Here is a 27,335-nt window from a genome sequence, read left to right as displayed (position 1 = left end):
GATTAATTCCCATTTCTTCTAAATAAGATAATCTTCTTCTAAGATGCTCGTTACTTTCCACCAAACATCAATTACTTCTTTGTCTTACCTTCTCAGAGGGAAACTCATTTTTTTCCCCTTTCAAATCAGACATTGACAGTCTCCTTTGGAGGAGACTCCCTGTATTCCTCCCCACCCCTGCCCCCCAGTGAAACCAGTGGGTCTGAACGTGCCACACCTCTGAGAGGCTTTGTGCTGAGCCGGGACACCCATCTGTGCTTTCTCGTAACCCGCATCCATCTTCTAGAATGGACCCGGGGGTACACTTGGGGGCGAGTAAGAAATTGGTGAATTAAATCAACTAATTTTGTACACGAGATGCAGGCCATTTCCACACTGAATTCTCTAACATAAATCGGTTTTAATAACTGAAGTTGACATGCTGGGGACTTATTTATGATTGTTCGGGGAAGCCCTCATGCTCATTCGGGACCTGGTCAGAACGCTTGAATAAGAACAGAGGACTGGGGATCTTTTAAAAGAGGAAAATAATAAATATGATCTAACCAAATATTCACACAATGAAGGTTCATGTATGGCTTATTCTTAGTCTCAAATGTTAATAAGGAAATGTTTGAAGACGAAGAGAAAAATCCAGAAGTCATTCCTTTGAGGACACTATTCCTCATACAGAACTGTGGATTTGAGGAGCTCACACATCGGAGCCAGCACCGCTTTCCCTGGGTCACCCTCCTTCTGTCTTGCCCTGGTTTCCTTTGGATGCTTAGCACCACCTGCCATTGCTACGTATGTGGTTACGGTCTGTCCCTCCACAAGGACGGGAACCCTGACTGCCTTGTTCACTGCTGTGTCTGGAATCTAGGACCAGTGCGTGGCACATGGTAGTGCTATAGAAATATTTGTGAATGAATGAATCAAATGTAAACTGTGGTCCTTTAACTGGCTATATGTTAGCTATTCTTCCTCTCTGGCTTCCCACACATTTTGATTTTTTTTTTTTTTAAAGAGACGTGGTCTCGCTCTGCTGCCCAACCTGGAGTGCAGTGGCTATTCACAGGTGCGATCCCACTACTGATCAACTCGGGAGTTCTGACCTGCTCCATTTCTGACCTGGGCCAGTTCACCCCTCCTTAGGCAACCCGGTGGTCCCCCCGCTCCCGGGAGGTCACCATATTGATGCCGACCTTAGTGCAGACACCCGATCGGCATAGCATGCTACAGCCCAGAACTCCTGGGCTCAAGTGATCCTCCTGCCTCAGCCTCCTGAGTAGCTGGGACTATAGGCATGTGCCACCATGCCCGGCTTGATTTCTGATTTTATATCTAGTGGATATTTATTTGGATGCTTTCAGAAGCCTGATACATATTTCAGTCCCAATTCTTAAAACAGTTATTTCTTCTCGGTCTGAGCTACAGTTTGCCACTGCAAGACAGTACACACACCCACATACTTCTTACTCTTTCCTGATGCACATCTAGGTCCATGTCAAGTTATATAGCAAATAACATTAATTACCCCCTTAGAAACTTACAAACCTTGCTCGCTCTCATGATTTCAACCAGCATGTCATAGACGGTATCTCTGTTCTTTTCAAGGAAACCTTCACATTTATATTCTACCTACGTGGAGAAAGGATTTAATTATTTCCAAAGAAACAAAAGCAGACAGCATCTAAGTACCATGGGGTTTTTCTTTTTCCTTTTAAACAATGATGAATGAAGGGGCTAAAAAGGCAAGCCTCTAAAAAGAGATTCAGTTTCGTTTATCACAGAAAACCATTTATATAAAACTTTGGGATCTGGGAATACATCAGCTGATGGAAAGAGCCAGGCTCTTGCACTGCCTGGATTTCTTACTAGTTACTGATCACACTGTATACACCTTTCGGTTCCTTCTAGCCACAGGTGACCAGTCATTTCTGCAGCGGGTGCAGTTAATACACACAGTTCTATAAAGAACTGGCTTGGGGTTCACTTTGCCTTTGAAGCCATCTGGAGGAGGAAACTATCTCAGTGTGGTCCTTTGGGTTCAAACAGAAATATTTTCCTAAAGCAACATTAATATGGTAGAGAGGAAAGAAAAACTGACCATTTGACCACAAAGTCTTTGAGGGCCACCAAAACCCTTAGAGTTTGGTTAGGGGGGTAAATGTGTGCACTACTTCAGTCTGGTTTAGGGAAACTCTCTGCGGCCCTTTCAGAACCATAAGGCTTCTTAAATCCCTTGAACATATCCACGGTGGTTGCTTAAACATTCAAACCCAAATAGTTTATGCCTCTGGGTTACATAGTTTATTATATGATACATATTTTTCATAAATTAGAAAATATGTTCAAAGTACAATTTTCATGACTGTGCAAAAACAGGCTTTTGGGGATGCTGGAATCTGGGGGCAGAGAGGGTGTTCACAGACCCCTGAGCAAATACTCTGCTTTGTCCCCTTAAGGGAGGCAGCATCCTTACTGGGCAGAGTTTGGATTAAGAACTAGGAACACTGGCTGTGTTCAAACACTCCCTTGTGAATGGAGACCTCAGGTTGTTGCATAAATTCTTCCAGGCTGGTGGTGTGAGCCACTGGCTTAAACGGACAAAGGTTTAACAATGTAATAAGATCATCTGTGGGGACAGTGTCACAGCCGCCTCTGTCGGGAGCTCTGGGGACTGACTTGCTACATCTAAGTGCAGCCGTCTCACTTTCAAAATGATTATATTTCCCTGGCTAATTAAACAGGGTACCTAAGCTAACCTTACAGTGTATGTGGTTTTTTCCCACCAACCTGCAATCCACCCCAAATGCTGCTTTTAAGAGGGACTTCCTGGAAGTGCCAGGGAGAAGGAATTAAATGTGCAGAAACCAAGTATGGTGAAGAGGGTCTTGAAGTCAATACCATATATCTGATACCTTTTTGCTCCCCTTCCCCTTTCTCCCATGGGATCCTAGCTGTGGAACTGCAGAAGACAACCACTAGAAAATACAACCTGCGATATTATCATTCATTTCATATGTATCCCTTCAGGAATCAAAAATGCTAGCAGGTTTTTACAGTGCTCCTCTAGCCCGCAAAATCATTTTTGATTTTCCAGCTTGTTGCCCCCTGCCCTGCCCTGTCAGTCACCATGAGCACACTCTGACCCCAGCACTAGCACTGGTCCCGTGATGCCCAGGCAGTGGCCAGGCCCCAGGAGTGACACCCAACCAGCAAATGCTCTGAGGGCGGGAGTTTCCTTAGGAAGTGAAAACAAGAGGAGAACATATGCTTATGGCAAGTGGTTATGGTGATTTTTCTTTTTTTTTCCCTATTTCCTAAGCTTTCTGTAATGTGATTTTTAAATAACTTTTTCTTTTTATTAAAGTAATGTCTCATAAAAAAAAATCAATAAAGAAAATAAAGATAATCTAGAAAATGCAACATCTTGAGCCAGCCTATGTTATCAGTGTAATAAACATATTACAACTTAATGAAAAAGGAAAGCCTCAAAAAAGGTCCAGCTTTCATTATTGAAAACAATTATGCTGTCTTGATTTTAACCGTTTCATAGAGGAAACAAACGGGTAAGAGATTCATGAATATCCAAGAAACCTAAAATCAGAAATGAGGTCCACTAGCCACATGTTTATCTTTAAAGCACTGCAGTTGAAACTCGTATTTTGCGACGAAAACAAGTTAAAAATTGTTATACACACGCGCATGTCTCCTTCATCTTGGCAAGGCACCAAGACCGAGTGTGACTTGAGTCTGGCCAGAGAAGCCCCTGCCTGCCCACAGCATCTAGGAAGCCTCTCCAGCTCCAACGCAGACGGCACCGCCCCAGACTCTCCCTGTACCTTGTCAGCAAAGTGCTGGATGATGAAGGATGCACTTGACATCCTGGGTTTCTCAAAGAAAGCGTTCTTGTTGACAAAATTATTATACAGCTTTTGAAGCCAGTTTTCATCAGTTCCATGTGGTAACTGCAAGAGGAAAGGAAACCAGAGAGTGAGAAAACTAGAGCTGAAAGATTAATAGGGGCACAAAAAAAATACTAATTCTGACAAACCATGGTGAGCGGACGACTCAGAGTGAGCTACTTACAGACGTTTTTATTTTTTATTTTTTTTTAATTTTATTTATTTATTTGAGAGAGAGACAGTGAGAGAGAGCATGAGAGGCAAGAAGGTCAGAGGGGAGAAGCAGACTCCTCATGGAGCTGGGAGCCTGATGCGGGACTCGATCTCAGGGCTCCGGGACCGTGACCTGAGTCGAAGGCAGTTGCTTACCCAGCTGAGCCACCCAGGCGCCCTGGGGCTCGTTTTTATAACGCAGCTCTAGGCACACATCTGTCCTTGATCCTAACTACCTTTGCAGTGCCACTTATACAGACCTATCAATGCCCTTGTAGAAAAACAAAATGTTATGAACTGGAAGGAAATGGACATAGCATAAAACTCAAGAATGAATAAATTTATTTTTGCAAAATTGGCAGTATTCCTATTATTTCTACCCAAAGAAGTCTAAAGTTTCAGGGCAAAAAGAGCATAGATTTCATTACGTGAATAAAATCTTGTTTGATTTCTTGATTAATTCTTCTTGCTTGAATGGGGAAAGACTGAAATTTATTTTTGCAAAATTGGCAGTATTCCTATTATTTCCACCCAAAGAAGTCTAACCCTCCCCACTTCACCCCTACCTCAGGAAAAGAGCCTTTCTTTCATTTTATAGCCTAGTTAGTAACTACTTCCTCAAAGAAAACTAGTTGCAAAACTTGTTCTTGATACTGGTGATATGAAAGCGATCAGTGATATTTGACCCAAACTCCGCGAATTTAATCCCCCATTGTGTCCAAAAGACTCCTGCAGGCTTCTTTGTGACACCGGTTGCCTAGTGAACGTCTGTGTAGAGTAGGTACAAATATCTCCTAGAGGCTGCCTTGGCCTGGGCACCCTGCCCTCACTAGATCGATCCAGAATGCTTAGCCCTGCTGCCAGCCCTTTAATCTTGGATTACTGGTTGCTACCCAGGTGGGACTAGAGAGGAGAATCTGTGAGAAAAAGCATGGAATTGGAATTCCAGGGAGAAAAGGCCAGTTAATCTTCAACATTATGATGTATTTTTTAAAATAAATTTATGTTTAAAAATCGTGATACAACATTTTTAAAAAATTTAATTAATTACTTTTATTTCAAGCCACTAAATTTTGAAAAAAAATATTTATTTTTTAAATTTAAGTTTTCATTGGTGAACATGCAGTGCGATGTTGATTTCTGGAGTAGAATTCAGTGATTCATCACTTACATACAACACCCCACAACACATTCTTTAAGCCAAAAAATGAGTACTGTCCTGGGGATTATTTGTCCCTGTGGTCCCACAAGAGCCACTGCTAGGCTGGCCCACCGTAAATGTGCTCTTCCTACAGGGAAATAACAACAGGAGAACTAGAGGCCTCTTCTCTTGAATTGTATGGTGTTGATTTTTCAGCTACCCCTCCCAATGGATGACTCACAGGAATGAGGAAATAAAAGAAAATTCAATTCTTATTAGTCATTAACAACTGGTGTGAGGTCACCTGCTATTTTCACATCCATTCTAAATAAGCCTTGGGCAGCCTTAAAGAGCTCCTCCTTGGTGGACATGACCTGAGAGGTTATGCATGTATAGCCCAATAGTGTATTGTATAATAGTGTATAGCCCTTTACATGGTGAGGGTAGAAGGCTCAGCTGGCTCTCTGGGGTTCCTGCCATGGACTACTATCTCAGCATTAATGTCCAACCAGTTGGGTAAGACATCAGGAATTTACATACACACACACACACACACACACAAACCCAGTTTGTAATATTCTTATTTGTCACTACGCAGAAGTTAAACAACATTTTTTTTTAAGTTACCAAGCATTCTTCATCCAGTAACTCCAAAATACCCATTTTGGCTTCGATCAGGTCAATAACTGGTTGGTTGTCATAAAAATCTATCAGAGTCCAAGGGATATCTTCCTTCATGTATTCTTCTTGTTCAAGTTTAAAGACATGCTGGAAATCCAGAAGTTAATAGAGAAAACAAAACAGAACATAAAAGAGTGCTTTAAAAGTCCAGGTCATAAGCACTTGGGAAACACAGAGACCTGACTGGTTCGCAATGTTTAGGGAAGACCCTGAGGTGCAGGCCACCGTCCTTATCCATGACCGATGCTGCAGAGTTCCTAATGTGACCCTCCAACCTGGTCTGAGTGGGACCCCACGACCCCAAAGTGGTCCTGCAACTCCTCCCTGCTCACAGCACTGCCGCTAGCCAAGACAGGTGCAGCCTCTCTGCTGGGTGGGAGCCAGCCTGCCTGAGAATGCTGGCCGTGGGGCCGGTGTGAGATGCCAAAACATGGAGAGCTCCGTTCACTACTTGTTCAGGCCATACAGGTATTAGGGAGGCTTCCCGGAGGACTGGCCCATGCTCATCCCGGCTGCAGGGGGCAAGAGGGGAGGGGCAGCGAGGAGAAAGCCTCCCACAGAAGAATCCCTGTGTCAGCTGGGAAGCCCAATGGGAGGTTGAGAAACATGGCTCTCTTAGAGGCCAGAGAGTACAGCAGAGATGGGGCCGAGAGGAATGCAAAGGATGATGGGGTGACTTCAAGGGCGTGATGAAGCCTATCTACTAGGAATAAACTTTACTCAGTTATTAAATGCTAAACTTCCAGGGAATCCTTGAGATTACGTACATAACGTACATTTGCAATGGGATGAAATTTAATGTTATACATGGATTAATTCCAAAGTGAGGAAAAGGAAAGAAAAGAAACATTTACTGGGTGTGATTCAGTGTTAGGTCTAGTCCTCACAACAATATCAGACCGGCAGATACTAGTGACCATTTTTCCCAAAGAGGAAACTGAGGCTCTGAGCATAAGGTCCCAGAGGAAGAAGGTGGGAGAGCAGAGATTCAAACCCAGTTCCCTTTGAATAAACGTCCATGCTCTCCATGATGTCACACTATTTTTTTTTTTTTCAGGAATGTTTTAGGAGAAGCTGAATTTCAAAAGACAAGCAAGAATTTTCCAGGTGAAGAAGAAGGGATGGGGAAGTGACAGGAGCCAGTGGGTTATGGCACAGAGGCTTGCAAGGCCGTGGGGCCTTCAGGAAACTCAATCATTTGGTCTGGCTGCACAGAGGGTCTGTGAACAAGCTGGGGTAGTGATGGACTGTGGCCAAGCAGCTGGCCAGGGGGCTAGAATAAGAGGAATAGACTGGGAAGGTGTAATTTCAGGATGTGGCCACATGGTGGTGCTGTGAGCTGGCATGGGGCTCCTGCACTGTGTGGGGGATCTGAGAACCGGTGGATAGGAAGGGCTGAGAGCACTAGTTTCAAGAAGGCAGAAAAGTCAGGGGCACCTGGCTGGCTCAGTGGGTTAAAGCCTCTGCCTTCAGCTCAGGTCATGATCCCAGAATCCTGGGATTGAGGCCCGCATCAGGCTCTCTGCTCAGCACGGAGCCTGCTTCTCTCTGCCTGCCTCTCTGCCTACTTGTGACCTCTGTCTGTCAAATAAATAAATAAAACCTTTAAAATTAAAAAAAAAAAAAAAAAGAAGAAGAAGAAGGCAGAAAAGTCACTTACCAGGTTAAACTGCTGTTGCAGCTTCTCATTAGCATAATTGATGCAAAACTGTTCAAAGCTGTTCACATCAAAGGTTTCAAAACTGAAATATGGTTTAAACAAGTTAAAACATACTTGCAGGGCATATGCATCTGTTTTTAGGTAAGTACTTTTTTGACAAACTTCACAGTTTAAAAGTTTGCTGCTTTTGGCCAGTTTTAAATATGCCCCCAAAGCTTCTGGTTTTACTATCCCAGCAGTTGATAAATTATTTCCAGGCCGCGGGGGAAGGATTCTGGTGTGTACAAAACACGTGCCCTGAGGCAGGCTGGTGCTGATCGGCTGTATGATTTGCTTCACACAACAGCACCCAGACTCCATTACCCTCTTTGTTGGTGAGGGAATAAGGCTCTGAGAGGTTAGGAAGCGTGCTTGAGGTCACACAGCTCTTATCAGACTCAGCCGTGAGCTTGCCTGACTATGACAGCTGTGCTTTCAAGGGAAAGGCAAGGCTGTTTTCCTGTCTTCCCATTCTGTCGAAGGCACAGTTCTGCCTCCCCAAGGCCTGGATTCAGTTCTTGGAGGACAAAGGCAAGGTTGTCTAAGAGCCCAGAGCCCAGCACACCTCATCAGGTTTTTCAGACTTGAAACACTTGTGTCCAGAGTTGCAAAGTCAAGACCTTGGAGGAGGCGAGCAGGGACAGAAACGGGAAGTGGACTGGAGACCACACCAGAGGGAGCTTACACTGCAGGGAGCCTTTCAGCCTCCATCTCAGCAGAGGGACTATGATCAGCACACAGGTCTGAATGGCAGACCGCTTGATTTCCAAGAGGAGCTGGAAATCTGGACTCGTATGTGAATTCTTCTCACTCTGGAAGACATGGTGTTGGCTGAACAGAGCACAGCAAGGCCTTCTGACCGCAGCCACGTGACTACTCCCGCCAGGAGGAAGCTGAGTGCCTCGGGGGCTTGGGGTGGATGCTCAGGATCTCACTTGACCCTAACACAGCCCTAGGTCAGGAACAGCAGGACCCCCCCCCACAACCACCACCGTCACACTTGAGGGCCAGAGGCCAACAGCACCAAGGGGTGCCAGATGCATCATTTGACCCCAGGCCTCAGTTAATCCTCTAATTCTAAGTGGTTCCTGCCAGCTCCAGCCACAGATTACCTGAGAGTGGCACTTGACTGAGCCAGGCTGTCTCATGTTAGAATTCCAGGGCAGGGCAAGGGCCTGGACTGGGCTCTAGACAGTTCTAGGGTGACACAAAGCAGGAGCAGAGCCCACGCAGTTTGGGCCGGGGAGAGTCCAAAGGGCCTCGTGGTGCCCCACAGCTCACAGCCAAGGCCAAAGGCGAGGCTTTCTAGAGCGGGAGTGGAATATCAAATACCAGTGATTATCGCCTTGTCCTTTTACACACTCCCTCTCTCAAAAATGGGCACTCAGATCTGAAGTTCAAAACCCATGGAAAGACCCGAATCTGTGACCTGAAATGCCAGAAGCACATGGGCTCTGAGACCACTTCACGTGTGAGTGGTACTCATGGTTCTAAAGATGCCATTTGATCTTCCTAATGACCCCGTGAGGGAGACCCCAGCTTACCGAGGCAGAAACCGAGGCTTGGAGGGGTCTTGTGACTTCCTCAGAGCCACACATCCAGAGCTGCTGCACTCCCTCCCAGGGTCCCGAGCCCCAGCCTCTGAACTTGCCCACTCTGAGTCCAGAGCATGTAGACCCTGACGGGCTGGGGAGCCTCAACTCTGCGTGCTGCTCTGAGCAGAAACCCTCAAGGCTCCCAGCTTCGGGTGTCATCACTTTCAGTGCTGGCCACTTGTCCTTTGAGGCTGCTGTATTTCCAGATCAGACTGAGCTCAGTTCTCTCAAACGCTGCCTGGCGTGCCTGAGCAAGGGCCGAGCAGCAGGGACTCGGCGCAAGGGGAAAGGCGGGACAGGGTTCGCCCCTGCGGCAGCACTGCCCCTCAGAGGGGAGCTTGTGTTTTTAGAGTGGACCCTTAATTCACAGGTGGCAGCAAGCATGCTACTTGTATTATCTCCGAAGTGGATTTTAATGTTAAAAATTTAGGCTAAGACCTACTTTAACAAAGTCCTTATAAATTTAGTTACTGCCTCAGGTTTGTTCACATAACCAAAACCTCAGATTCCTTATCGCAGGGGTCTGCAGGCTCCGTTCATCTTCCTCCTGCCCGCCATGGCCCTCGCTCCCTGCTGCTTGTCCTCAGCTGCCCTCCTCTCCCCCAGCCCCTACAGACCTCCGGCCCACCCACCAGCTTAGCTGCTCATTCCCATCCCAAGAAGCTTCCCAATCTCTAATTACCCGCCTGCCTTCTCCACTAAAATTTAAGTTCCAAGAGGGCAGGGGCCATGTGCCTATTTTGCTCCCCAATCACACCCCTCACATGCCTGGCACTTAAACATGTGTGGGATGAATGGAATCAACTACCCTTAAAGGACTATTTATTTTTAAGACATTTAAAAGCACAGAAAAGAAGAGAATGCTACAGCAATCCCCTAATTCTTCCACAACAAAAGAAAGCACTGTTAAACAAGACTGTTTCTTTTTAAGTATACTGAGAGTCTACTGGCCACTCAAATCCTCTTTTTAGCACAAGACAAGGTAAATCATTCACTAGACTATCCCTGTAATGGATCAGTGTATTAGAACTGTTGACACACGCTATTAATTGGGAGTCACATGCATTAACTCAGACTCTAAATCAAACAAAGCACCTCCCCTGAGGCACGGCCTCACATTGTACAGCTATGGGAAAGCCCACTCTCCGCACTGGGGTTAAAGTTCCACAGCTTCCTCACAGCCCATCTGCTCCCTCTGTCCCCCAGCAGGCCCCGGTGGGGGCGCCCTGAGCTGGTTCTCTTCTCTCTATGGGGAGGAGGGTAAGGGGAAACACTCCCCAAGCCAGGGGGGAGGGCCCTCTGCGGTGCCCTCAATGAAATGACTGGCCCTCTCCCTCACTGAGAAACCAGGACCTGCCCTGGGAGGGACGAGGGAGGGGTTGGGGGTTTGAGGCCAATTACCACAAACAAAAGGCCTGAAGCCCTCCGGCCCTCAGAGCTCGCCTCCATGCTGGCCTGTCCTCACCAACGCTCTAAGGATTCTACAGGCCTCTTGGGCATGCGTCTGGCCTTGGATTTAGAAAAGGAGGATAGGGCAAAGAGGAGGAAGAGCAACCCCAGTGTGGTGGGAATGCGGCCCCCAACGGTCTGAGAACAGCTGGAGCAGGGCCGGTCTGAGAATGGAAGGGAGCTCCGAGGTGTACGAGGCTGGTGGCTCAGATGCCCGGTTTTGAGTCTGCCTTGGACCCTGGCAGCCTGGGCAAGGTGCGGGACCTCTGGGACGGTCCCCACGCCCTTTGCTACCGGAAAGGTGTGTCAGGGCTCTGCCCTCCTGGGGACCTCCGAGGGGAAACTGACATGGGCTCTCCCACCAGCAGAGACGCCCACGACCCGTTTTGGCCTGCAAGCCTCGGTTGTTTCCCCTCTGTCTGAGAAGTCGGGGAGCAAGTGCACAGTGATCAGCCAGCACCGTGGTCAGCAGGCCGTGAGCTCTGGCTGCTGGCTGCTGGTAATTCGGCATTTACGTCATATGCTCTAAGTGAAACACACCACAGCCCAGGGGGCTGTACTTAACATCCACGCTTGCAAACGTAGAGAACACCACTCCTCTGATCATGTGAAACACAAAAAAAGAAACCGGAACAAAACGATCTAAAAATAATGGCCATTTGACATTTAAATGAGGAAAGACAGGCTCACAGAAGAGAATCTTACCCATAAATGTCCAAAACACCAATAAAAGTGTGCTGCTTGCCTGAAAACTGCAACGCTTGGTTAATTCTCTCCACAATGAAGTCAAACAGGTGAGCGTAGATCTTCTTGGCCAGTGCGTCCCTAGCGGTGACTGCCTGGGGCCTGGTCATGGGCTTCACCACTGTCTCGGAGGTTGTAACGATTCTGCGACTGCAGAGCCACTGGGCAACTTTGGCCCTCTCCAGGCCCAGGAGCTCGCAGAACACCTTCAGGTGCCTGTCCTCCTCCTTCAAACACAAGCACAAGCCCCATCAGGGCCGTCTGGCCATCAAACCCAGCACCAGCCCACCCGGCCGGGGCTCTGGGGCCTCCACCTGGGCCTGTGCCAGGGACAAGGATGAGCTGGCATGAGAATGACCGGGCCCAACCAGACAGGCAGGCCTGGGAGGACAGCAGGAGGGCTACAGGGCTACAGCATCAAGGTATGGTTGGGATGACACCAGGCAGTCAGGGGCCTCATCCCACCCAGGTTGTCATTCTGGCCAAAGAACGTCCAGAGTGAGCCAGGCCACGGAAGCAATCCTCCCCTTCCTGGGCATGCGGACACGGCCTCAAGGCCCCTCTCTTCCCTTGGCAACATGCCCAGACCACCTGTCCCTACCTGTGTGGTCAGGGTTTGCGTGGGGGGGGGGGGTCTAGCCCCGAGATACCTAGATGTCATCATGAGAGAACCTGACAACGGGGCTCCCTTAACCGAAGTGGCTTCCCAGTGGACAGGAGGAATGTGTGCAAGGCTTTTCCTGGACACATAAAGTGAATCTTGCTTTTGTCCCAGCTGCTCCACTGGTCAGAGACAAGGAAAGGTCTGTTCCCGTCTGTCTTGAGCCAGCATGGACAAGGAGTCCTTGTCACCTGACAAGGGGATGTGACCCTTATGAGTGAGCACTACCATTCCCCTTGTGCAAAGGAACTTCCTTGGTGTGCTAATCTTCAGAGGTCATCACGGCCGATGGGAAAACTACGTGACTGTGCTTGAAAAGCATCAGGTTACAGAGGAGCAGACAATCTAGAAAGTTCTGCTGCCTCCTTGCTGTCCACCCACACCCCTTCCAACCAACATTGCAGTAACACAAAGCTTGTATTCACCTGCCTGACTACTGGGGAGCAGACTGGTAGAACCATAGCTTTCTTCCTTCTAAGAAGGAACTAAACCATCAGAATCAGAAACGTTGAGCTACAGGTGCTGCTACAGGCGGAAAGGAGAGGGACAGGAATTCTTAAAAAGATGGCTTCCTCCAGATTGGGTCTGCCCAACATTTCAAGTTTCTGATGCAAATGAGTGGTATGAATGTTCCAAAGATAGGATCACTAGTTATAGAACTGGTGATTTGCTATGAAGACTCTACATCTTTTTCAGAGACTTTGTCTCCTCAGGGTGATAGACAAAGGATTTTTATTCTATGAGTTTTAACTCCTCCTCCAAAATACTACCTTCATAGCAAACTTCATGGGACAGAGATCAGTGCAAGGGAATTTGTTGGGAAGATATCATATCTTTAGTCCATGGAGTTTGAGAAGAACAAGGGCAGAAGCCCATTTATCATAGGTCGATGAGAAGGCACAGAGGGAGACCCACCACCACATGCACACCAGGCTCCTACCCAGCCCTGCCATCCCCTCTTCCAGAACCTTCCAGTTCTGTGCCAACTGACTGGGTGAGGGCTGGACACTGGGGGCATGGGACGGATGCTTAATGTGAGAGCTTGAGGAGAGGGAGGAGAATTACTTCCTGGTCACAAGACAACAGGACTGAAGCCTAGAGCCCCAAACCACACATTCCACCTACTGTTTGGCTCTCTCTCCTCTATGCAGCAGGTACCAGAGAGCTCAAAAATGACCATGTGCCAAATTATGAGCTGTTCCCCTGAGTGTTTTGAGGGGGGACTGGAAAATAGACATTGTTATATTATGAACTGACCACTTCCTCCCCAAATTTGTATGTTGAAGCCCTAGCCTCCAATGTGATGGTATCTGGAGTGGGGCCTTTCGGGGGTGATTAGCTTCAGATGAGGTCGTGAGGGGTGGGGCCCTCATGATAGGATTAGTGCCCTTCTAAGAAGAGGAAGAGACCAGAGCCCTCTGTGTCCCTCTCTCTGCCATGAGGACCCCACAAGCATGGGGCTGTCTGCCAGCAGGAAGAGCGACTGCACAAAGAGCTCACCCATGCTGCACCCTGATCTTGGACTTCCAGCCTCCAGGACTGGGAGAGGAAAAACTTCTGTTGTGGCAGCCACCCAGCCTGCGGTATTTTGTCACGGCCTTGGGAGTTGACAAGATAGACATGTATATACAAAGCTTAAAAGGTCAGGCGACCTTGCAGTTCATAGAAGCATTTTTCATTGTGTGCTATTTTCTCCTTTATGCAGATTTTCATGAGAAGAACCAAAGACACACCCCTACTAAGGGTCACTTTTCATAATTTGTCAAAGAGGCCCACATAGACACTTACCCTGTGTTCGTTAAATCAAGAAATCACAGAACTGACATGGGAATATATTTCTAGAGGAGAGTCCGCCCCCCTGGGGCTTGATGTGGGCAGGTGTCGGGGGTGGGTGTCCTTTCAGCTCCAAATATCCAGTACTTTGAGGGCCCTATATGACCTCACCCTCTCCCCTGCCCAACCCCCCCCATTCTCTGGCCTTAGAAACCACCCCTGCTTTTATTCATTCCTCTTTGGATATGAATTTGTCAAGTAACAGCTCCTGCCTGAGGGTCTCTGCACTGCTGTCCCCTCTACCTTGAATGTTCTTTCCTCCAGTACAGGCACAGTTCACTTTCTCATCTTTAGGTCTCTGCCCACTGCCCCCATACCCATGAGGCTTTTACTGAGTGCTCTACACAAGAGGCACAGTCCCTCTGTATCCTCGACTCTGCTTCTTTCTCCCTGCTCATGGCCACCACCAAGCCTGTAACCAGTGATCGCGTCTCCTCTCTTCCACTTCCTACCCCCAGACCGTAAGCCCCACGAAGAGCTTCTGGTTTGGTTTTGTTCATTGCTGTTTCTCCAAAGCCTGCAACAGGGCTTGGCACGTAGCAGGTGCTTAGTAAATATTTACTGACTTAAAGAAAAACACAGAGAGAACACATCTTCTCCTCTACTGTTGAAGGGGCAGCTACCCACGGACCCTTGCTTCCTTGCTCCTGACAACTGGTCTGTCCAGCGGGCCCAGTGTGCCTGGTGCTAAAATGCAGAAGCAGAGTAACCATGAGACACTCTGCTGGTGACCCTCTGACCACAGGAAGGGGAAATAAAGCAGCGCTTACACTGACAGAAGACCTCTCGTGGCCCACCGCTGTGATCTGCACGTTGCCCAGATGTAGGATGGCCGCTAGGATCTTAAAAATGTCCATCTGAAAATCCTCCTTGAAACCTGAAAAAACAAATGTCCAAATTAGGAATACTGCATCTCTTCCCTGACTTCATCACTAGTAGGATAAGCACCTGAATTCTTTCAAGACACTCTAGTATCATCATTGCTGAGAGCTGGCACAGGAGTGTGCAGCGGCCCCCAGAGGGCCTCTGGTTCACCATTCTTGCCAGTTTGACCAGCAACGACACAATATGTGAATTTGACAGCCCACTAGGCTTCCCCTTTTGCCATCGCTGCTGTAAGTGTAATGCAAAAATTCATACCCAAATCACCATTTCATGTTAGGTTCCTGGGCAAATCAGCTCTCATTTATTCTATGTGTTGCACTTCCTTTATTTTTATTATGGTTTTTTTCCCCCCTTTTTGGTTCACACGTTCCTTGAACTATTTTTTTTAATTTTAATTTTTATATTTTCATTTATTTATTTTTGAAGATTCTAGTAATTTATTTGACAGAGAAAAAGAGAGAGCACAAGCAAGGGGAACAACAGGCAGAGGGAGAAGAAACAGGCTCCCCAAGGACCAGGAGGCCCGATATGGGACTCGATCCCAGAAGCCTGGGATCATGAATTGAGCCCAAGGAAGATGTTCCTACTGAGCATGGAGCCTGAAACGGGCCTCAATGCTGGGACCCTGAGACCATGACCTGAATGGAAATCAAGAGTCAGCTGCTCAACCGACTGAGCCACCCAGGTGCCACCCTAAACTGCTTTAGACATTATCTCCTAATCCTTACCACATCCCTAATAGCTATGGAGGGCCTCTTCAAAGATGGCCCCCAGGGAACCACCCTCCTAGAGTTCATGCTCTGTGCAGTTCCCTCACTATGGGTTATGTATGAGTCTGGGGTTTTGACCATTATCACATGGCGGTAGTGACGTGGCCTTACTTCTGAAGCTGGTTCATAAAAAATCTTACACATCCCACCTAAGCCTACTGTAGCTCGCTCTGGGAGAAGGGAGCTACAACACGGTACACACCATTTACCCTGAGACCAGTGTGCTGTGAGGAAGTCTGTGTGGAGAGAGAGATGCCTGTCCAGTCCCTGGTGCTTGTAACCGTACCAGTCCATGTGAGAAAACAAGCCTTCAGAGAGGATGGGGTCCCTACTACTGTCAAAGAGTAGTCCCCAACTGACAAGCATCCAGCTGAGCCCCCAGTCACCCCAGAATCACCCCAAATAATAATGATCCATCATTTTAGGCCATTAAGATTTGGGGAAACAGCAAAAGATGATTGGAACAACTGAGTATTTTCATTACTGTCCCAGTAATCAAATGGGGAAACTGATGCCCAGAGAAAATAACTGAGCTCTGGAAGGCCAGAGGCTGATCTTAGGATAAACAAAAAAAACATATTGGAGCAAATACATGACGATAGATTATTTAGTACTAAATTGTGAGATTGAATGGCCAAGACAAAGGCCATCAGAGGCGAGTTCACTGGGCTAGCATCTTGAGGTAACAGACTTCATAGAAAATAAGCAGGGCAGATTCCTTCATATCCCTGGCATTCTGCCCACTAAGGGAAGGAGAGGGGAGCAGGCCTCAACCCCTTTCCACCCCCGCCACTTCACACACCACAGTGGGCAGCCAACACCACTAATAGCCACAAGAGACAGTAGACTGTTTTACTCTACTTCCCCACAAAACTTTGGGGGGCTTTATCAAAACTCTAGGCCAGGGGTGCAAGGCTGGGCCAGGGGAAGCAAGCCAGGTGCCTGGGGCCAACCCTACATTTGTGCCACCCTAAGAGTGAATGCCTGAACTTCTCCTTCAAGTTCATGCCCTAGTCACCTCTCCTGCCTCACACTTAGTCCTGGCCCGGCTGTTGTGGACATCTGTGAGAATAATCTAATTTGCGTGAGGCCATGAAAAAAATTGCTGCTACTGCTCTGGCAGGATTAAGAAAGGTTTCATGGAAAAGGGGATGGTTTTGCTCAAAGGATGGCTAGGGCTTGAACAATAGGGAATAGAGACTGAGGGCAGGCCGTCATACTGAGCAAGCACCTACTACGTGCCCAGTCTGGTACCAGGGGCTCGCACACACATTTCCTTACCAGTTATTATGGGAGCCCTGTGGGTAAGGAATATGGCCATTCTACAGATCAGGAAGCTGAGTCTCAGAAAGGGCAACCTCCTTAGATTCCTGCCAATTACGTTTTAAGTCGTGTTTATTTGACCTCAAAGCCTACTCTATTTCTCTTGTATCATTTTTGCGTAAGGTGGAAATATTATAGAGGCAGGAGGGAGTGTCGGAAGGGGAGAGATGGGCAGGAGGACAGGGCATGTGGACCAAGGGCCCACCAGGGCCCGCTGGAGCTAGGCTGCCTACCAGAAGTAATACATGGTATTATTTCTCAGTAGAGCACATTATAGATACAGTAATGACTTCAACTACTTTAAGAAAATGGTAATCAGTACCAAAAGTGCTTATCTCATTATGATACACTATTTAACTTGCCCTTCTCCTTAAAGGGGTTTGGAAGGGCGGGAGGGGGGCATCTGGGTGGTTCAGTCAGTTAAGCATCCTATCCTTGATCTCGGCTCAGGTGTTGATCTCAGGGTCATGAGTTTAAGCCCTGCATTGGGCTTGAGACCCACCGTGGAACCTATTCAAAAAAAGAAAGGAAGAAAGAAAGAAAGCAAACAAACAAGAGAAAAGAAAGGGAAAAAAAAAAAACAAGCAATTTGGAAGGGGCAGAATCAGATGATAATTCTGCTTAGGAAACCAACCAGTTTTCTTTCTCAACTACCCAAAGGTTTCATTCTTAATTACCCTTAAGGGTAATGTTGCCTATTACTCTGATATATTTAACCTCAAATTCTTTGCTTTTTACATTTAAATATAGTCACCAAAACCACAGCAATGAAAATAACTTGGTGAAACAAATATTTTCTATAAGAAGTAAAAATAGTCTGTGGTCTCACACTGATCCAAAGCTTTGACTGACAGTTATGTGTTAGTGTCTACACTAATACACTATAGGAAAGTAAATGATCATTTTCATCAACGCCATTAGGTAGACACTTCCCAAATGTGAGCTCCATGTGGGAAAAGCAAGGGGGAGAAAGACCAAGCAATGCAAGATTTTGTTTTCTGTATAAAATTGTGGTAAGAAGGGTGCCAGGGTGGCTCAGTTGGTTGAGCGCCTGACTCTTGATTTCAGCTCAGGTCATGATCTCAGGTCACGACTGGGGAGCCCTGTGTCAGGCTCCACGCTCAGCAGGCAGTCTGCTTGGAATTCTCCTCTCCCTCTGCTCCCCACCAACCCCGCAACCTTCTGTTTATGCTCTCTCAAACTCTCTCTCTCTCAAAAAAAAGGAGTCTCCTCTGTCCCCTTACTCTAAAATGGGGGAAATACTAGTGTCTACATCATAAAGTGCTTATAAATTGAGCAAGCTAGTACAGGTAATGAAGTGCTTGGGATGCCTGGTAAGTTCCATGTAAGTGTCTGCTATTTTATTGGGCCAGGTAGGGTCAACGTGACCCCACCCCAGTCTGAGCACCAGTCTCCTCTGAAGTCAGCCCCAAGGAGCTTAAGAGCACCCCCTGGGCAGACAGCCCCCACTGCTCACTGCAAACCAGCCCCACTGCAGGTGAACGCATCAATATCTACATCTTTTAAGGGAAAAGCACCAGTCTTGTCCACTTGGGCATCAAATATATCCTGATCGGCTCATCCTAAGATTAGAATTTATTAGGAGTCTTCAGAACACACACCTGCTGGGCATCCTGGCCTTTCATTTTGTTTTTTGTTGTTCTTGTTGTTGTTCTTGTTGTTTTAAAGAGAAAATGGCCAAACGTTGGCTAGGGTATTTCCACTTACCCAGCAGCGTGAAGGTCTTCCGTGTCTCCACCATGTCTGCCCTGTCATTCACGCCCTCGATGACTGTGCTGCCTCCCATTCTTGTGTAGTTAAATTCTTCTGCACTCCCTGCAACCAAAAGATGGTTACGTGTGTGACACAGAAATTTGTGACACAGAAGCAAGACAGAAAGCTCACACATAATACACTAGAATAAGCACTTGACACACATCACTCCATTAATTCTGTGGGAGTCTATCTGACAGATGCAGAAGCCAGGGTCCAGGGAAGTGAAGTGTGTTGCTGAAGGCGCCAGAGCCAAGGGAGGGCAAGAGTCTGAACACGGGCCTGCCTGACCACAAAGCTCCTGGGTTTTGCTCCCGTATCTCACTCTTCTAAATAGCTTTACTGAGGATTACCCACCACAGAATAAACTGTCTGGGGTTAAGATGTAGACTTTGGCGAGTTTTGATATATGTATGCCCTAACAGAATCAGCACCACAGTCAAGAGATTAACCACATGCACAGCTAATACCTCAACAGTAGGTGGGCCTACCGACAGCTCTTCCAAATTCACTATTCACATCCTGTTCTGCAGAAGGCATGGGTGTTACCTTCATATGAAATCTCAGGAACTTTAGCTTCTTCACAAGTGCAAACAACTTCTCCAAGATCGCACAAACCGCACAATTCTATTTACCAACCCAGCACAAGCAACCAAGGGAAGAGAGCTGTGACAGCACAGGAATCAAGATGTTTGTGAGACAGGACAAAGAGTTCTGCTGTCCCTGTGGTTTGATTAGTTGGAATGACAAAGAATAATGACCCATCATAATGAATAATGAGTCATCAAGGAAGCTCAAATGATGACAGAGACACTCTGTCTCAGAAGACAGGGAAATATGTCATGCATGTTGGAAAACAACCATCCGAGGAAGTTCAGATAAAGAAAAGTTTAGGGATTTGACTACACCAAGTCCCAGGTGTCAGGAGATCTTATTCATGTGGCTCTAGCTAGATGACCATCATCACCCATGAGCTTTGGAAAAAAACCCTGGAGTTTAAAGGTCTCCTCTCCTGGACCTACCCTGCCCCTCAACCCATCATCTTAGTTAGATGCATCAATTCTACCCCTGTTTTGGACAGAGTATTTTTTAAGTGATATTACTATAAGAAGAAAGCAAACTTGGGACACCTGGGTGGCTCAGTCAGTTAATTGTCTGCCTTTGGCTCAATTCATGATCCCAGGGGCCTTGGGATCAAGCCCTATATCTGGCTCCTGCTCAGCAGGGAGTCTGCTTCTCCCTCTCCCTCTGCCTGCCACTCGCCCTACTTGCGCTCACTCTCTCTCTCTCTCAAATAAAGAGAATCTTTAAAAAAAAAGAAAAAGAAAAAGAAAAAGAAATCAACCTGGAATTTAAGTCCCTATATAAAAGAGAGTCATGTCCATGCATTATATAACACGTACCCAATTTAAGATGTTTAAATTCCGACTGCTGGGCAGATGCACAAAGCTGATAAAAAATGTGGTAATTTCGTTCATTTTCTGACTGTAAAATAAAGGAAAGTCTTGAAATTACACCAGCTCTTTACAAGTAAAAATATGAGGTTCTTAATGGAGGGATCTTAGATGGCTAACCTGGATTGACAATTCTGCTCTTAGGGACACTGACAATCTACCCATTTTTTTTACTTTGGTCAGTAGCACTGTGACCCAACCTGTTCCCCCTCTGCTGGCTCAAGACCACCTTCCAGATAAGGACCCCAGAAAAAATGTTATTAAGTGAAAACACCCTGTGAAATGAGAATAATGTAATTTGAACCAGTTGAAATTTTTTTTTTATATTTATTTATTTGACAGACAAGAGATCATAAGTAGGCAGAGAGGCAGGCAGAGAGAGAGAGGAGGAAGCAGGCTCCCCGCCGAGCAGAGAGCCCAATACAGGAATCCATCCCAGGACCCCAGGATTATGACCAGAGCCGAAGGCAGAGGCTTTAACCCACTGAGCCACCCAGGAGCCCCTGTACCAGTTGAAATTTTTAAGATACTTTTTGTAATAAATACCACGCTTACTGTTACTCTCTTGGACCAAAATTATGAAATTTTCTCCATTTTACTGACAGAAGAGCCTTTCTCTTAAACACCCCCACTAACTGTAAGCCCATTCCCTTCTTGGTCAGGAAAGCTGGTCTAAACAGCTTTGTCTGTTTCAAGAAGTTTTTGTATTCTGAAAATATGAACTTGTTTGTGAAACTCGAAGGATCCAAAATTTTTCCCTTTGGTGGATTCATATCACTCCACTGATATTGCATCCATCTGTCAATTTTTTTTTGTTTTTAAGAAGCAGAAAGAAGGGGAGCCTGGGTGGCTCAGTGTGTTAAAGCCTTTGCCTTTGGCTCAGGTCATGATCCCAGGGTCCTGGGATCGACCCCCCCCCGCCCCCCCCCCCAATCAGGCTCTCTGCTCGGCAGGGGGCCTGCTTCCTCCTCTCTCTCTCTCTCTCTCTGCCTACTTGTGATCTCTATCAAATAAATAAAATCTTAAAAAAAAAAAAGGGCAGAAAGAAAAGAAAGCTAAAAGGCAGATGAAAGATAGGAAATTCGATTCTTCAAGTCACAGAGCAATACAGGTGGTCTAATGAGTATGTAAGTGCGAACTGTGCTTTGAAAGTTGGGAAAGAGGATCTTTAACGGCTGTTTGTATCCTCACCTGAAAGACGACTCTGGATTTCTCCAGCAGGTACGTCCTCATGTTGGCTCCTATAATCTGATTCCTCTCGTCAAAGCTGATCTCTGTGTATTTCCCAAACCGACTGCTGTTGTCATTGCGGGTCGTCTTGGCGTTTCCCACCGCCTGCAGAACACAGGTCCCTCAATAACGTTACAAAGGTCTTTGCATCCGCACTATTGGAGCGGTTGCAATAAATCCAGTCCTGCGTGCTGGGGAGGGGTCTGACTAGCAGAGGGAGGTTGGGGCGGAGGGACTAGGGGAAGAGGAGGAAAGCAGTCCAAAGCTCGTGGGGAGCAGGACGTGTCCTCGGCTGTTCAGAGCTCTCCTTTCCTGCTGAGACACTGTGCAGGATCAGCGGGACCACGGGCTCTGGTGTTACATGGCCCCAGATGGAGATGTGCTCAGGGACGGCTCTGGCCCCAGGCTCCTTCTCCGCTATCTGTATAATGCTAGAACATCTCTAGCATTATTTCATCTCTCCAAGGCTCAGTTTCTTTATCTGTAGTGTGGGAATAATCTGCATCTTGCAGAGTGGGGAGGATGACCTAAGACAATATAAAGTGCCTCGACACATCCACGCTCTGAATATTACAGATGCTCGATTCAAAGCACACATCCCTCAACTTGGTTTCTACTCTTATCTCATTACTTCCCTACTCAGACCTTCCACTCGACAAAAAACTGTGCTCTCTCATCCTTTCCACGCTCTGGGCAAGGCTTTTGCTTTTTACTTCTGCTCCTGAATTCTGTTTCTCTTCTACCCATCCCTCCCCCCATCCCTGAGCACTCTCCATCTGGAATACTCTTCTCATGCACACAAACTAATCCTCCTGCCCAGGTCATCATGCTTTCTGATGACACATCTACTGAGTCCCTATGGGCCACGTGCTTGGGTGGCAAAGGTGAGCCAAGTGGACAGGGTCCTGCCTCTCTGGAGCTTGCCATCTACTGGGCAAGATCGATCCTAAACAAATAATCACATAAATTCATCCACTGGGCAGTGCCTCTGGACAACTTTATACTGCTATCTTAGATTGTGATCTATGTTTCCACTTAACTTTTTTTTTTTTTTTTTCTTTTTCTTTTTTTTTTTTTTTTTTTAAGATTTTATTTATTTATTTGACAGACAGAGATCACAAGAAGGCAGAGAAGCAGGCAGAGAGAGGAGGAAGCAGGCTACCCGCTGAGCAGAGAGCCGGATGCGGGGCTCGATCCCAGGACCCTGGGATCATGACCTGAGCCGAAGGCAGAGGCTTTAACCCACTGAGCCACCCAGGCGCCCCTTCCACTTAACTTTAAAGTATGTTTATGTTAGAGAAGTCTTAAGACTTGGGGACCGGGTCTTATACTTTTCCATCACCTCCTGTATTATCTGACACAATGGCTTAAACAAAATACATGGTCTGATAAATATTTATTCATAATTCTGATTTAAGAAGACAGAGAGAGGATGTCTAAGAATCTAATGGTCTTAATTGTTTTGCTGTGCTTCCAAATAAATTGAAGTCAATCCTTTTCCCATTTTGCAAAGCAGCCAGAATTGGTCTTTGGACATCCCCTGAGCCTTTCAGACGCCCCTTCTCCCTTGAGGGCAGGCTCCTTCCTCCTGGGTGCCTGCATGGCTGGCCTTGCCCACACCTCTGCCCTCCTTAGCATTGTGTGAATGGATTAGCTCTCGGCAGGAGAGAAGAAAGGGTCTTGATATGTAGTATTTGCCAATTTGTAAGGTGCATATATTCCCACCATGACTGATGTCAAACTACCAAAGGTTTAACAGTTGGCTTGCAAAATAATTCCTGAATATTTACCAATCAGCTCGTGAAAGTTGGTGCACTTTCCTGCCCTCACTTCCATTGTCTTTAAAGGGAAGGGCTTGAGTTAGCCATGAAAACACATACACAAACCAACCCACCTTTCCATACACACTGTCCCCTGTGACCCTGCTCCCCACCCCCGCCAGCTGCATACCTCTGTTATGGGGTTTGACGCCAGAACCTTGTCCTCCACGTGGGTGTTACTGCTGGACTTGCTGACGGTGGCAAAATACCTCATGGCGTAGCGAGCGGACACAGTCTTCCCGGCACCTGACTCCCCACTTACAATTATTGACTGATTTTTATTGTTTCTGAAGCAAATAAAAGGATTTTTTTAAATGCTCATTTCTTTCTATTAAAAAGGCAATATATACTCAGGAAGAAAAAATGCAGACAAGTGGAAAGAAGGCAAACTCTGTTTCATCACTCTAACTGCTTTTAATACTCCACTGAATTTCCTTCTAGTCTCTTTTTCTATGGGATCAAGCTGAACACACAGCTGTTTCCTGCTCTGTCCCCCATGCTGAGGGTCCCCCAGACCACTCCTATGTCAGTGATCTGCTAGAGGACTCACAGGGTGCAGCGCATAGCCATCCTCATGGCTAAGAATTATAGTGAAAGAATACAAAGTAAATCTGCACATGGAAAGGGCACAGGGCGACAAATCCAGAGGAAGCCCGGCATGAACACTTAAATCTTTCAGCAGTGAGTTATGACAACCCATGGAAGTGCTGTCTACCAGGGAAGCTCTTCAGAGAGTCGGGGCCCAGGGTTTTCAGCAGGGGCTGGTCACATAGGCATCCTCAGCCGAGCACATACCGAAATTCAAGATGCTGAGAAGGAGAGGAGGCGCTCAGCATGAGCTCCATCATTTAAGCAAACAATCCAGGTACAGTGAGTCACTCTCATCAATTAGGCTGGGTGGGAAACTTGCTAAAATCCAATCTCCTTTAGGCTAGCCCTGGGCCAGCTTTGCAAGCAGGTCTCTGAAGACAGTTGTCTTGGGCCCAGGTGAACTCCTCTCTGTGTATCCCCACATAAACATAAGACATTTAAAGACATTATTTTGGAGAGCAACTATTCAAAATATGCTTGGGAACATACGTGCTCAGTAAACCAACGTGTCCTACATATTTTAAAGATCTTAAAAAAATGCATTCAACTTTTCATATCGTAAGATGATGATAGAAATCTTCCTATCATGCTGGTCTAGGTATCCAGCATTGCTGATATACTACACACTGCACAAATACTTTATAAGGATTCTCATTTAAGCCTTGGAAAAAAGTCTATGCCACATATACCCACATTTTACAGAAGAGTACAATAGGGGTTCAGAAAGGTTAAATGACTTGACTCAGGACACAGAGTATGCGGCCTCCCTGTAAACACCGGAAGGACCTCAGAGATAGTGTTCCTGCCCAAAAAAGCAAGCCTCTGAGGAAGTGAGTGACAGACAGCTCCAGTATCCCTTGGCCAGGTAGAACAGGGAGGGAGTTTATAGCCAGTCTCTTCTGAGTGCCAGTTTAGTATCAGCAAGTACAACATAAAACTACCTTATGTTCAGTACTGTTACAGGAAGCCCTCGAGAGAAAATGGGGTCTTTGATCTTGACCCTGGTTCAGCCCTATAGCTCCCATGAGCTCAGACTGCTGATACCCAGGAGCATCCCTGACCCATCAGGCTCGGAGCCATGAACTTCCATCACAGAGACCTACATCTCTGTGAACTCTGTGAACTACATGAACTTCCATCACAGAGATCTACAGGGAGCAGGACAAATCCCAGTACCATAGGTGTTTTGTAATTGGAAGGAATCTTGCTATATCAGAGACCAAAGTAGTTGGTCATTAATTGTTAAATCTCTACTCAACATTCATCCTTTTCTTCCTTGTTAGAGACTATGTCCCAACTTTTAGTGGGCACACCGCTGCCCATATGGAAGACTATATAACGCTCTGCTTGTCACTAGGCATGGTCATGGGAGTAGGTCCTGCCCAAAGAGCTGGGAGCAGAGGGGTTTTGTGGGGCTTCCCTCCATAAACAGGAGGGGCACACACTTCCCCTCTGACACTTTGTCACACAGAGTATGGAGGAGACAGCTAAGTATTAGTGTGCCCTCAGGAGGGAAGTCTCACTCCAGGGACTGAAGATCTGGAAGGCATTGGGTCCCTGACGGCTGGTAGAGGTGGCACACTAGTCCCAGACCGTCCATTAGCCCATCAGCCTTTTCTGCAAGAGAGGACCACACACTCTACCTTGTTCACACCACCATTCTTCCCCCTGATTATAAGCCATGAATCACAAATGGGTGCCCTCGGAGTGTCTGGTTCACAGATAAAGACAATAAGGCTAGGGGAGTGGAGAGGCTGTGCCCGGGATTATGTGGTAAATGGTTAGCAGGTCCAGGCCCTGTGCCTCAGGTTTGTGTTCACCAGGGCAAAGCTCAATGCACTTCACAGGGGCATTGCCAGACTTAAAGGAGATCACTGCCTGGAAAGTTCTTTTGAGAACCACAAAAGGGTCTACAAAGATAGGAAGGTGTTTCTATTCTTCATACTTTACAGACGAGGACATCAAAGCCAAAAGCCAAAAAACATTACGCGTGGAGTCCAAAACCCCGAGCACACATCCCAGCTCTGCTTGCTGGTGGCCTTGGGCGGGTGACCCCCAAACCTCAGCTTGTTGCCCAGGTGTCCCCATTGCAGGCCAGTCTGAGGGGACCCTCGATGGTGTATGAGAATGAGTGCACGGGGCCTGCTCCACGGGAGGCTTTTAATAAATGTTCGCCAGCAAAACGAAAACTCCACAGGGCCACACAGAACACAGGTGGCAAAAGGAGGCTAAAGCTCTACATCTCCCACAGCTAAAACCTGTGCTCCTCTATCATAAGATTTTGCTGGCCCAGATAGGAGGGAAAAGGTTTGCGCATCTCACAATGGAGAAATCAACATTCCTCCAACCAAACACACCACAAGCGAAGCATCTGACATTCCCAGATTGATAGGTTTGACTTTTGACTCCCTGGAAGAAGAAAAACCAGGAAACCTGGTCTAGACAAGTTACGCAGACAGTCATTTGCTACTGGGTTATAGGTAGTCCATTCTACCACAGTCCCCTTTAACAAGACCAGTGCCAGAGGGTCCCCCTCCACAGTGAGGGCTCAGCACACACGAGGGCGGGGTGCTGGTCCAGAAGAAGGGAGCCCCGCCCAGCAGGAGGCTACCTGGCCATCTGCTTGTATGCCTCTTCAGCCACGGCAAATATATGTGGGTCCATATCGCCCATGTTCTGCCCGCTGTAGGCGTGGATGATGGCATCTCCGTAGATCGGCAACTGCTTGTAAGGATTCATGGCCACCAAAATGATTCCTGGGGAAAGATGCCCGATGCAGTGCTGGGATTTTACTGTCACTTGCTTTTCCAGGTTCTTAGGAGCAAGCCCAGCTCTGCCAGTTATTAAGTTTGCCCTGTGACTTGGGGCAGGTCACATAACGCTCTGGATCTCAGGTCCCTGTGGATGCCACCCACATTTCTGGGTGACTGTCAGGGTTGGAGGAGATGACAGATGGGACTGCCCTAAAACTGAAAGCTCTTGCAATTCTCAAAGTAAATATAATGATAACATCATTGCCCAGAGTAAGTCATAAATGTATTAAATCCAGTAAGAAACTCAAACACAAGCTTTATCCAGTTACAGCTTTCTTGGGAGTCTGATCTTAAGTCTTGCACAAGATTCTCCCCACCTGTAGACACTTCTGTTTACAACAGACTCTTGAAGATCAAATGTCTGTGCTTGTCAGACAAAAATCTGGGCAAATGTCTAGGTCCAAGTGTACCTTTTGGCAGAATTAGACATTTCTAACGGAAACATGATATAAAATGTACTCGGGACACCCTAGACAGCAAGCACGGTGTTTCTGGTCACGGCTGCTCTCTTAGAATTGCTCTCCTTACCGCTGTAGGTGTAAATGAGTTTGGATTCTGCGAAGCGGACTCTGAGATTGTGGAGCACTGCGGGCTCGTGGAGATAGCTGAGGGCCGTGAGGTCATTCTCGCCCACGAGGATGTCGGGGTTCCGAAGCGGAGGCAGGGATTCCGGATCAACGGAATAATCCAGCTCCTGTGGACAAAGACAGAATTAAAGTTCTAGAAGTGAAAGACTCTTGGTGTTTCTGAACTCCTGTTCTCCGTCCTAC

General features: G+C 47.0%; 1 protein-coding gene across 1 annotated transcript in view; it reads right to left on the bottom strand.

The window, feature by feature from the left end:
• The window catches only part of MYO5C (myosin VC), an 89,319-nt gene that overhangs the window by 46,472 nt on the left and 15,512 nt on the right, over nt 1-27,335 (bottom strand). Inside the window, exons 3-14 of the mRNA XM_082734716.1 lie at nt 27,094-27,259; nt 26,364-26,508; nt 23,292-23,448; nt 21,303-21,446; nt 20,061-20,142; nt 18,613-18,720; nt 14,677-14,783; nt 11,374-11,639; nt 7,586-7,667; nt 5,872-6,012; nt 3,828-3,953; nt 1,537-1,620 (exon numbers count right to left, since the gene is read on the bottom strand). Coding sequence (XP_082590842.1) covers nt 1,537-1,620; nt 3,828-3,953; nt 5,872-6,012; nt 7,586-7,667; nt 11,374-11,639; nt 14,677-14,783; nt 18,613-18,720; nt 20,061-20,142; nt 21,303-21,446; nt 23,292-23,448; nt 26,364-26,508; nt 27,094-27,259 — 1,608 coding nt within the window. The remainder of the gene's footprint in view (nt 1-1,536; nt 1,621-3,827; nt 3,954-5,871; nt 6,013-7,585; nt 7,668-11,373; nt 11,640-14,676; nt 14,784-18,612; nt 18,721-20,060; nt 20,143-21,302; nt 21,447-23,291; nt 23,449-26,363; nt 26,509-27,093; nt 27,260-27,335) is intronic.

Source organism: Mustela nivalis, assembly GCF_964662115.1.
Source record: "Mustela nivalis genome assembly, chromosome: 6".
Lineage (NCBI taxonomy): Eukaryota > Metazoa > Chordata > Mammalia > Carnivora > Mustelidae > Mustela > Mustela nivalis.
This window is presented reverse-complemented; position numbering and strand designations above follow the sequence as displayed.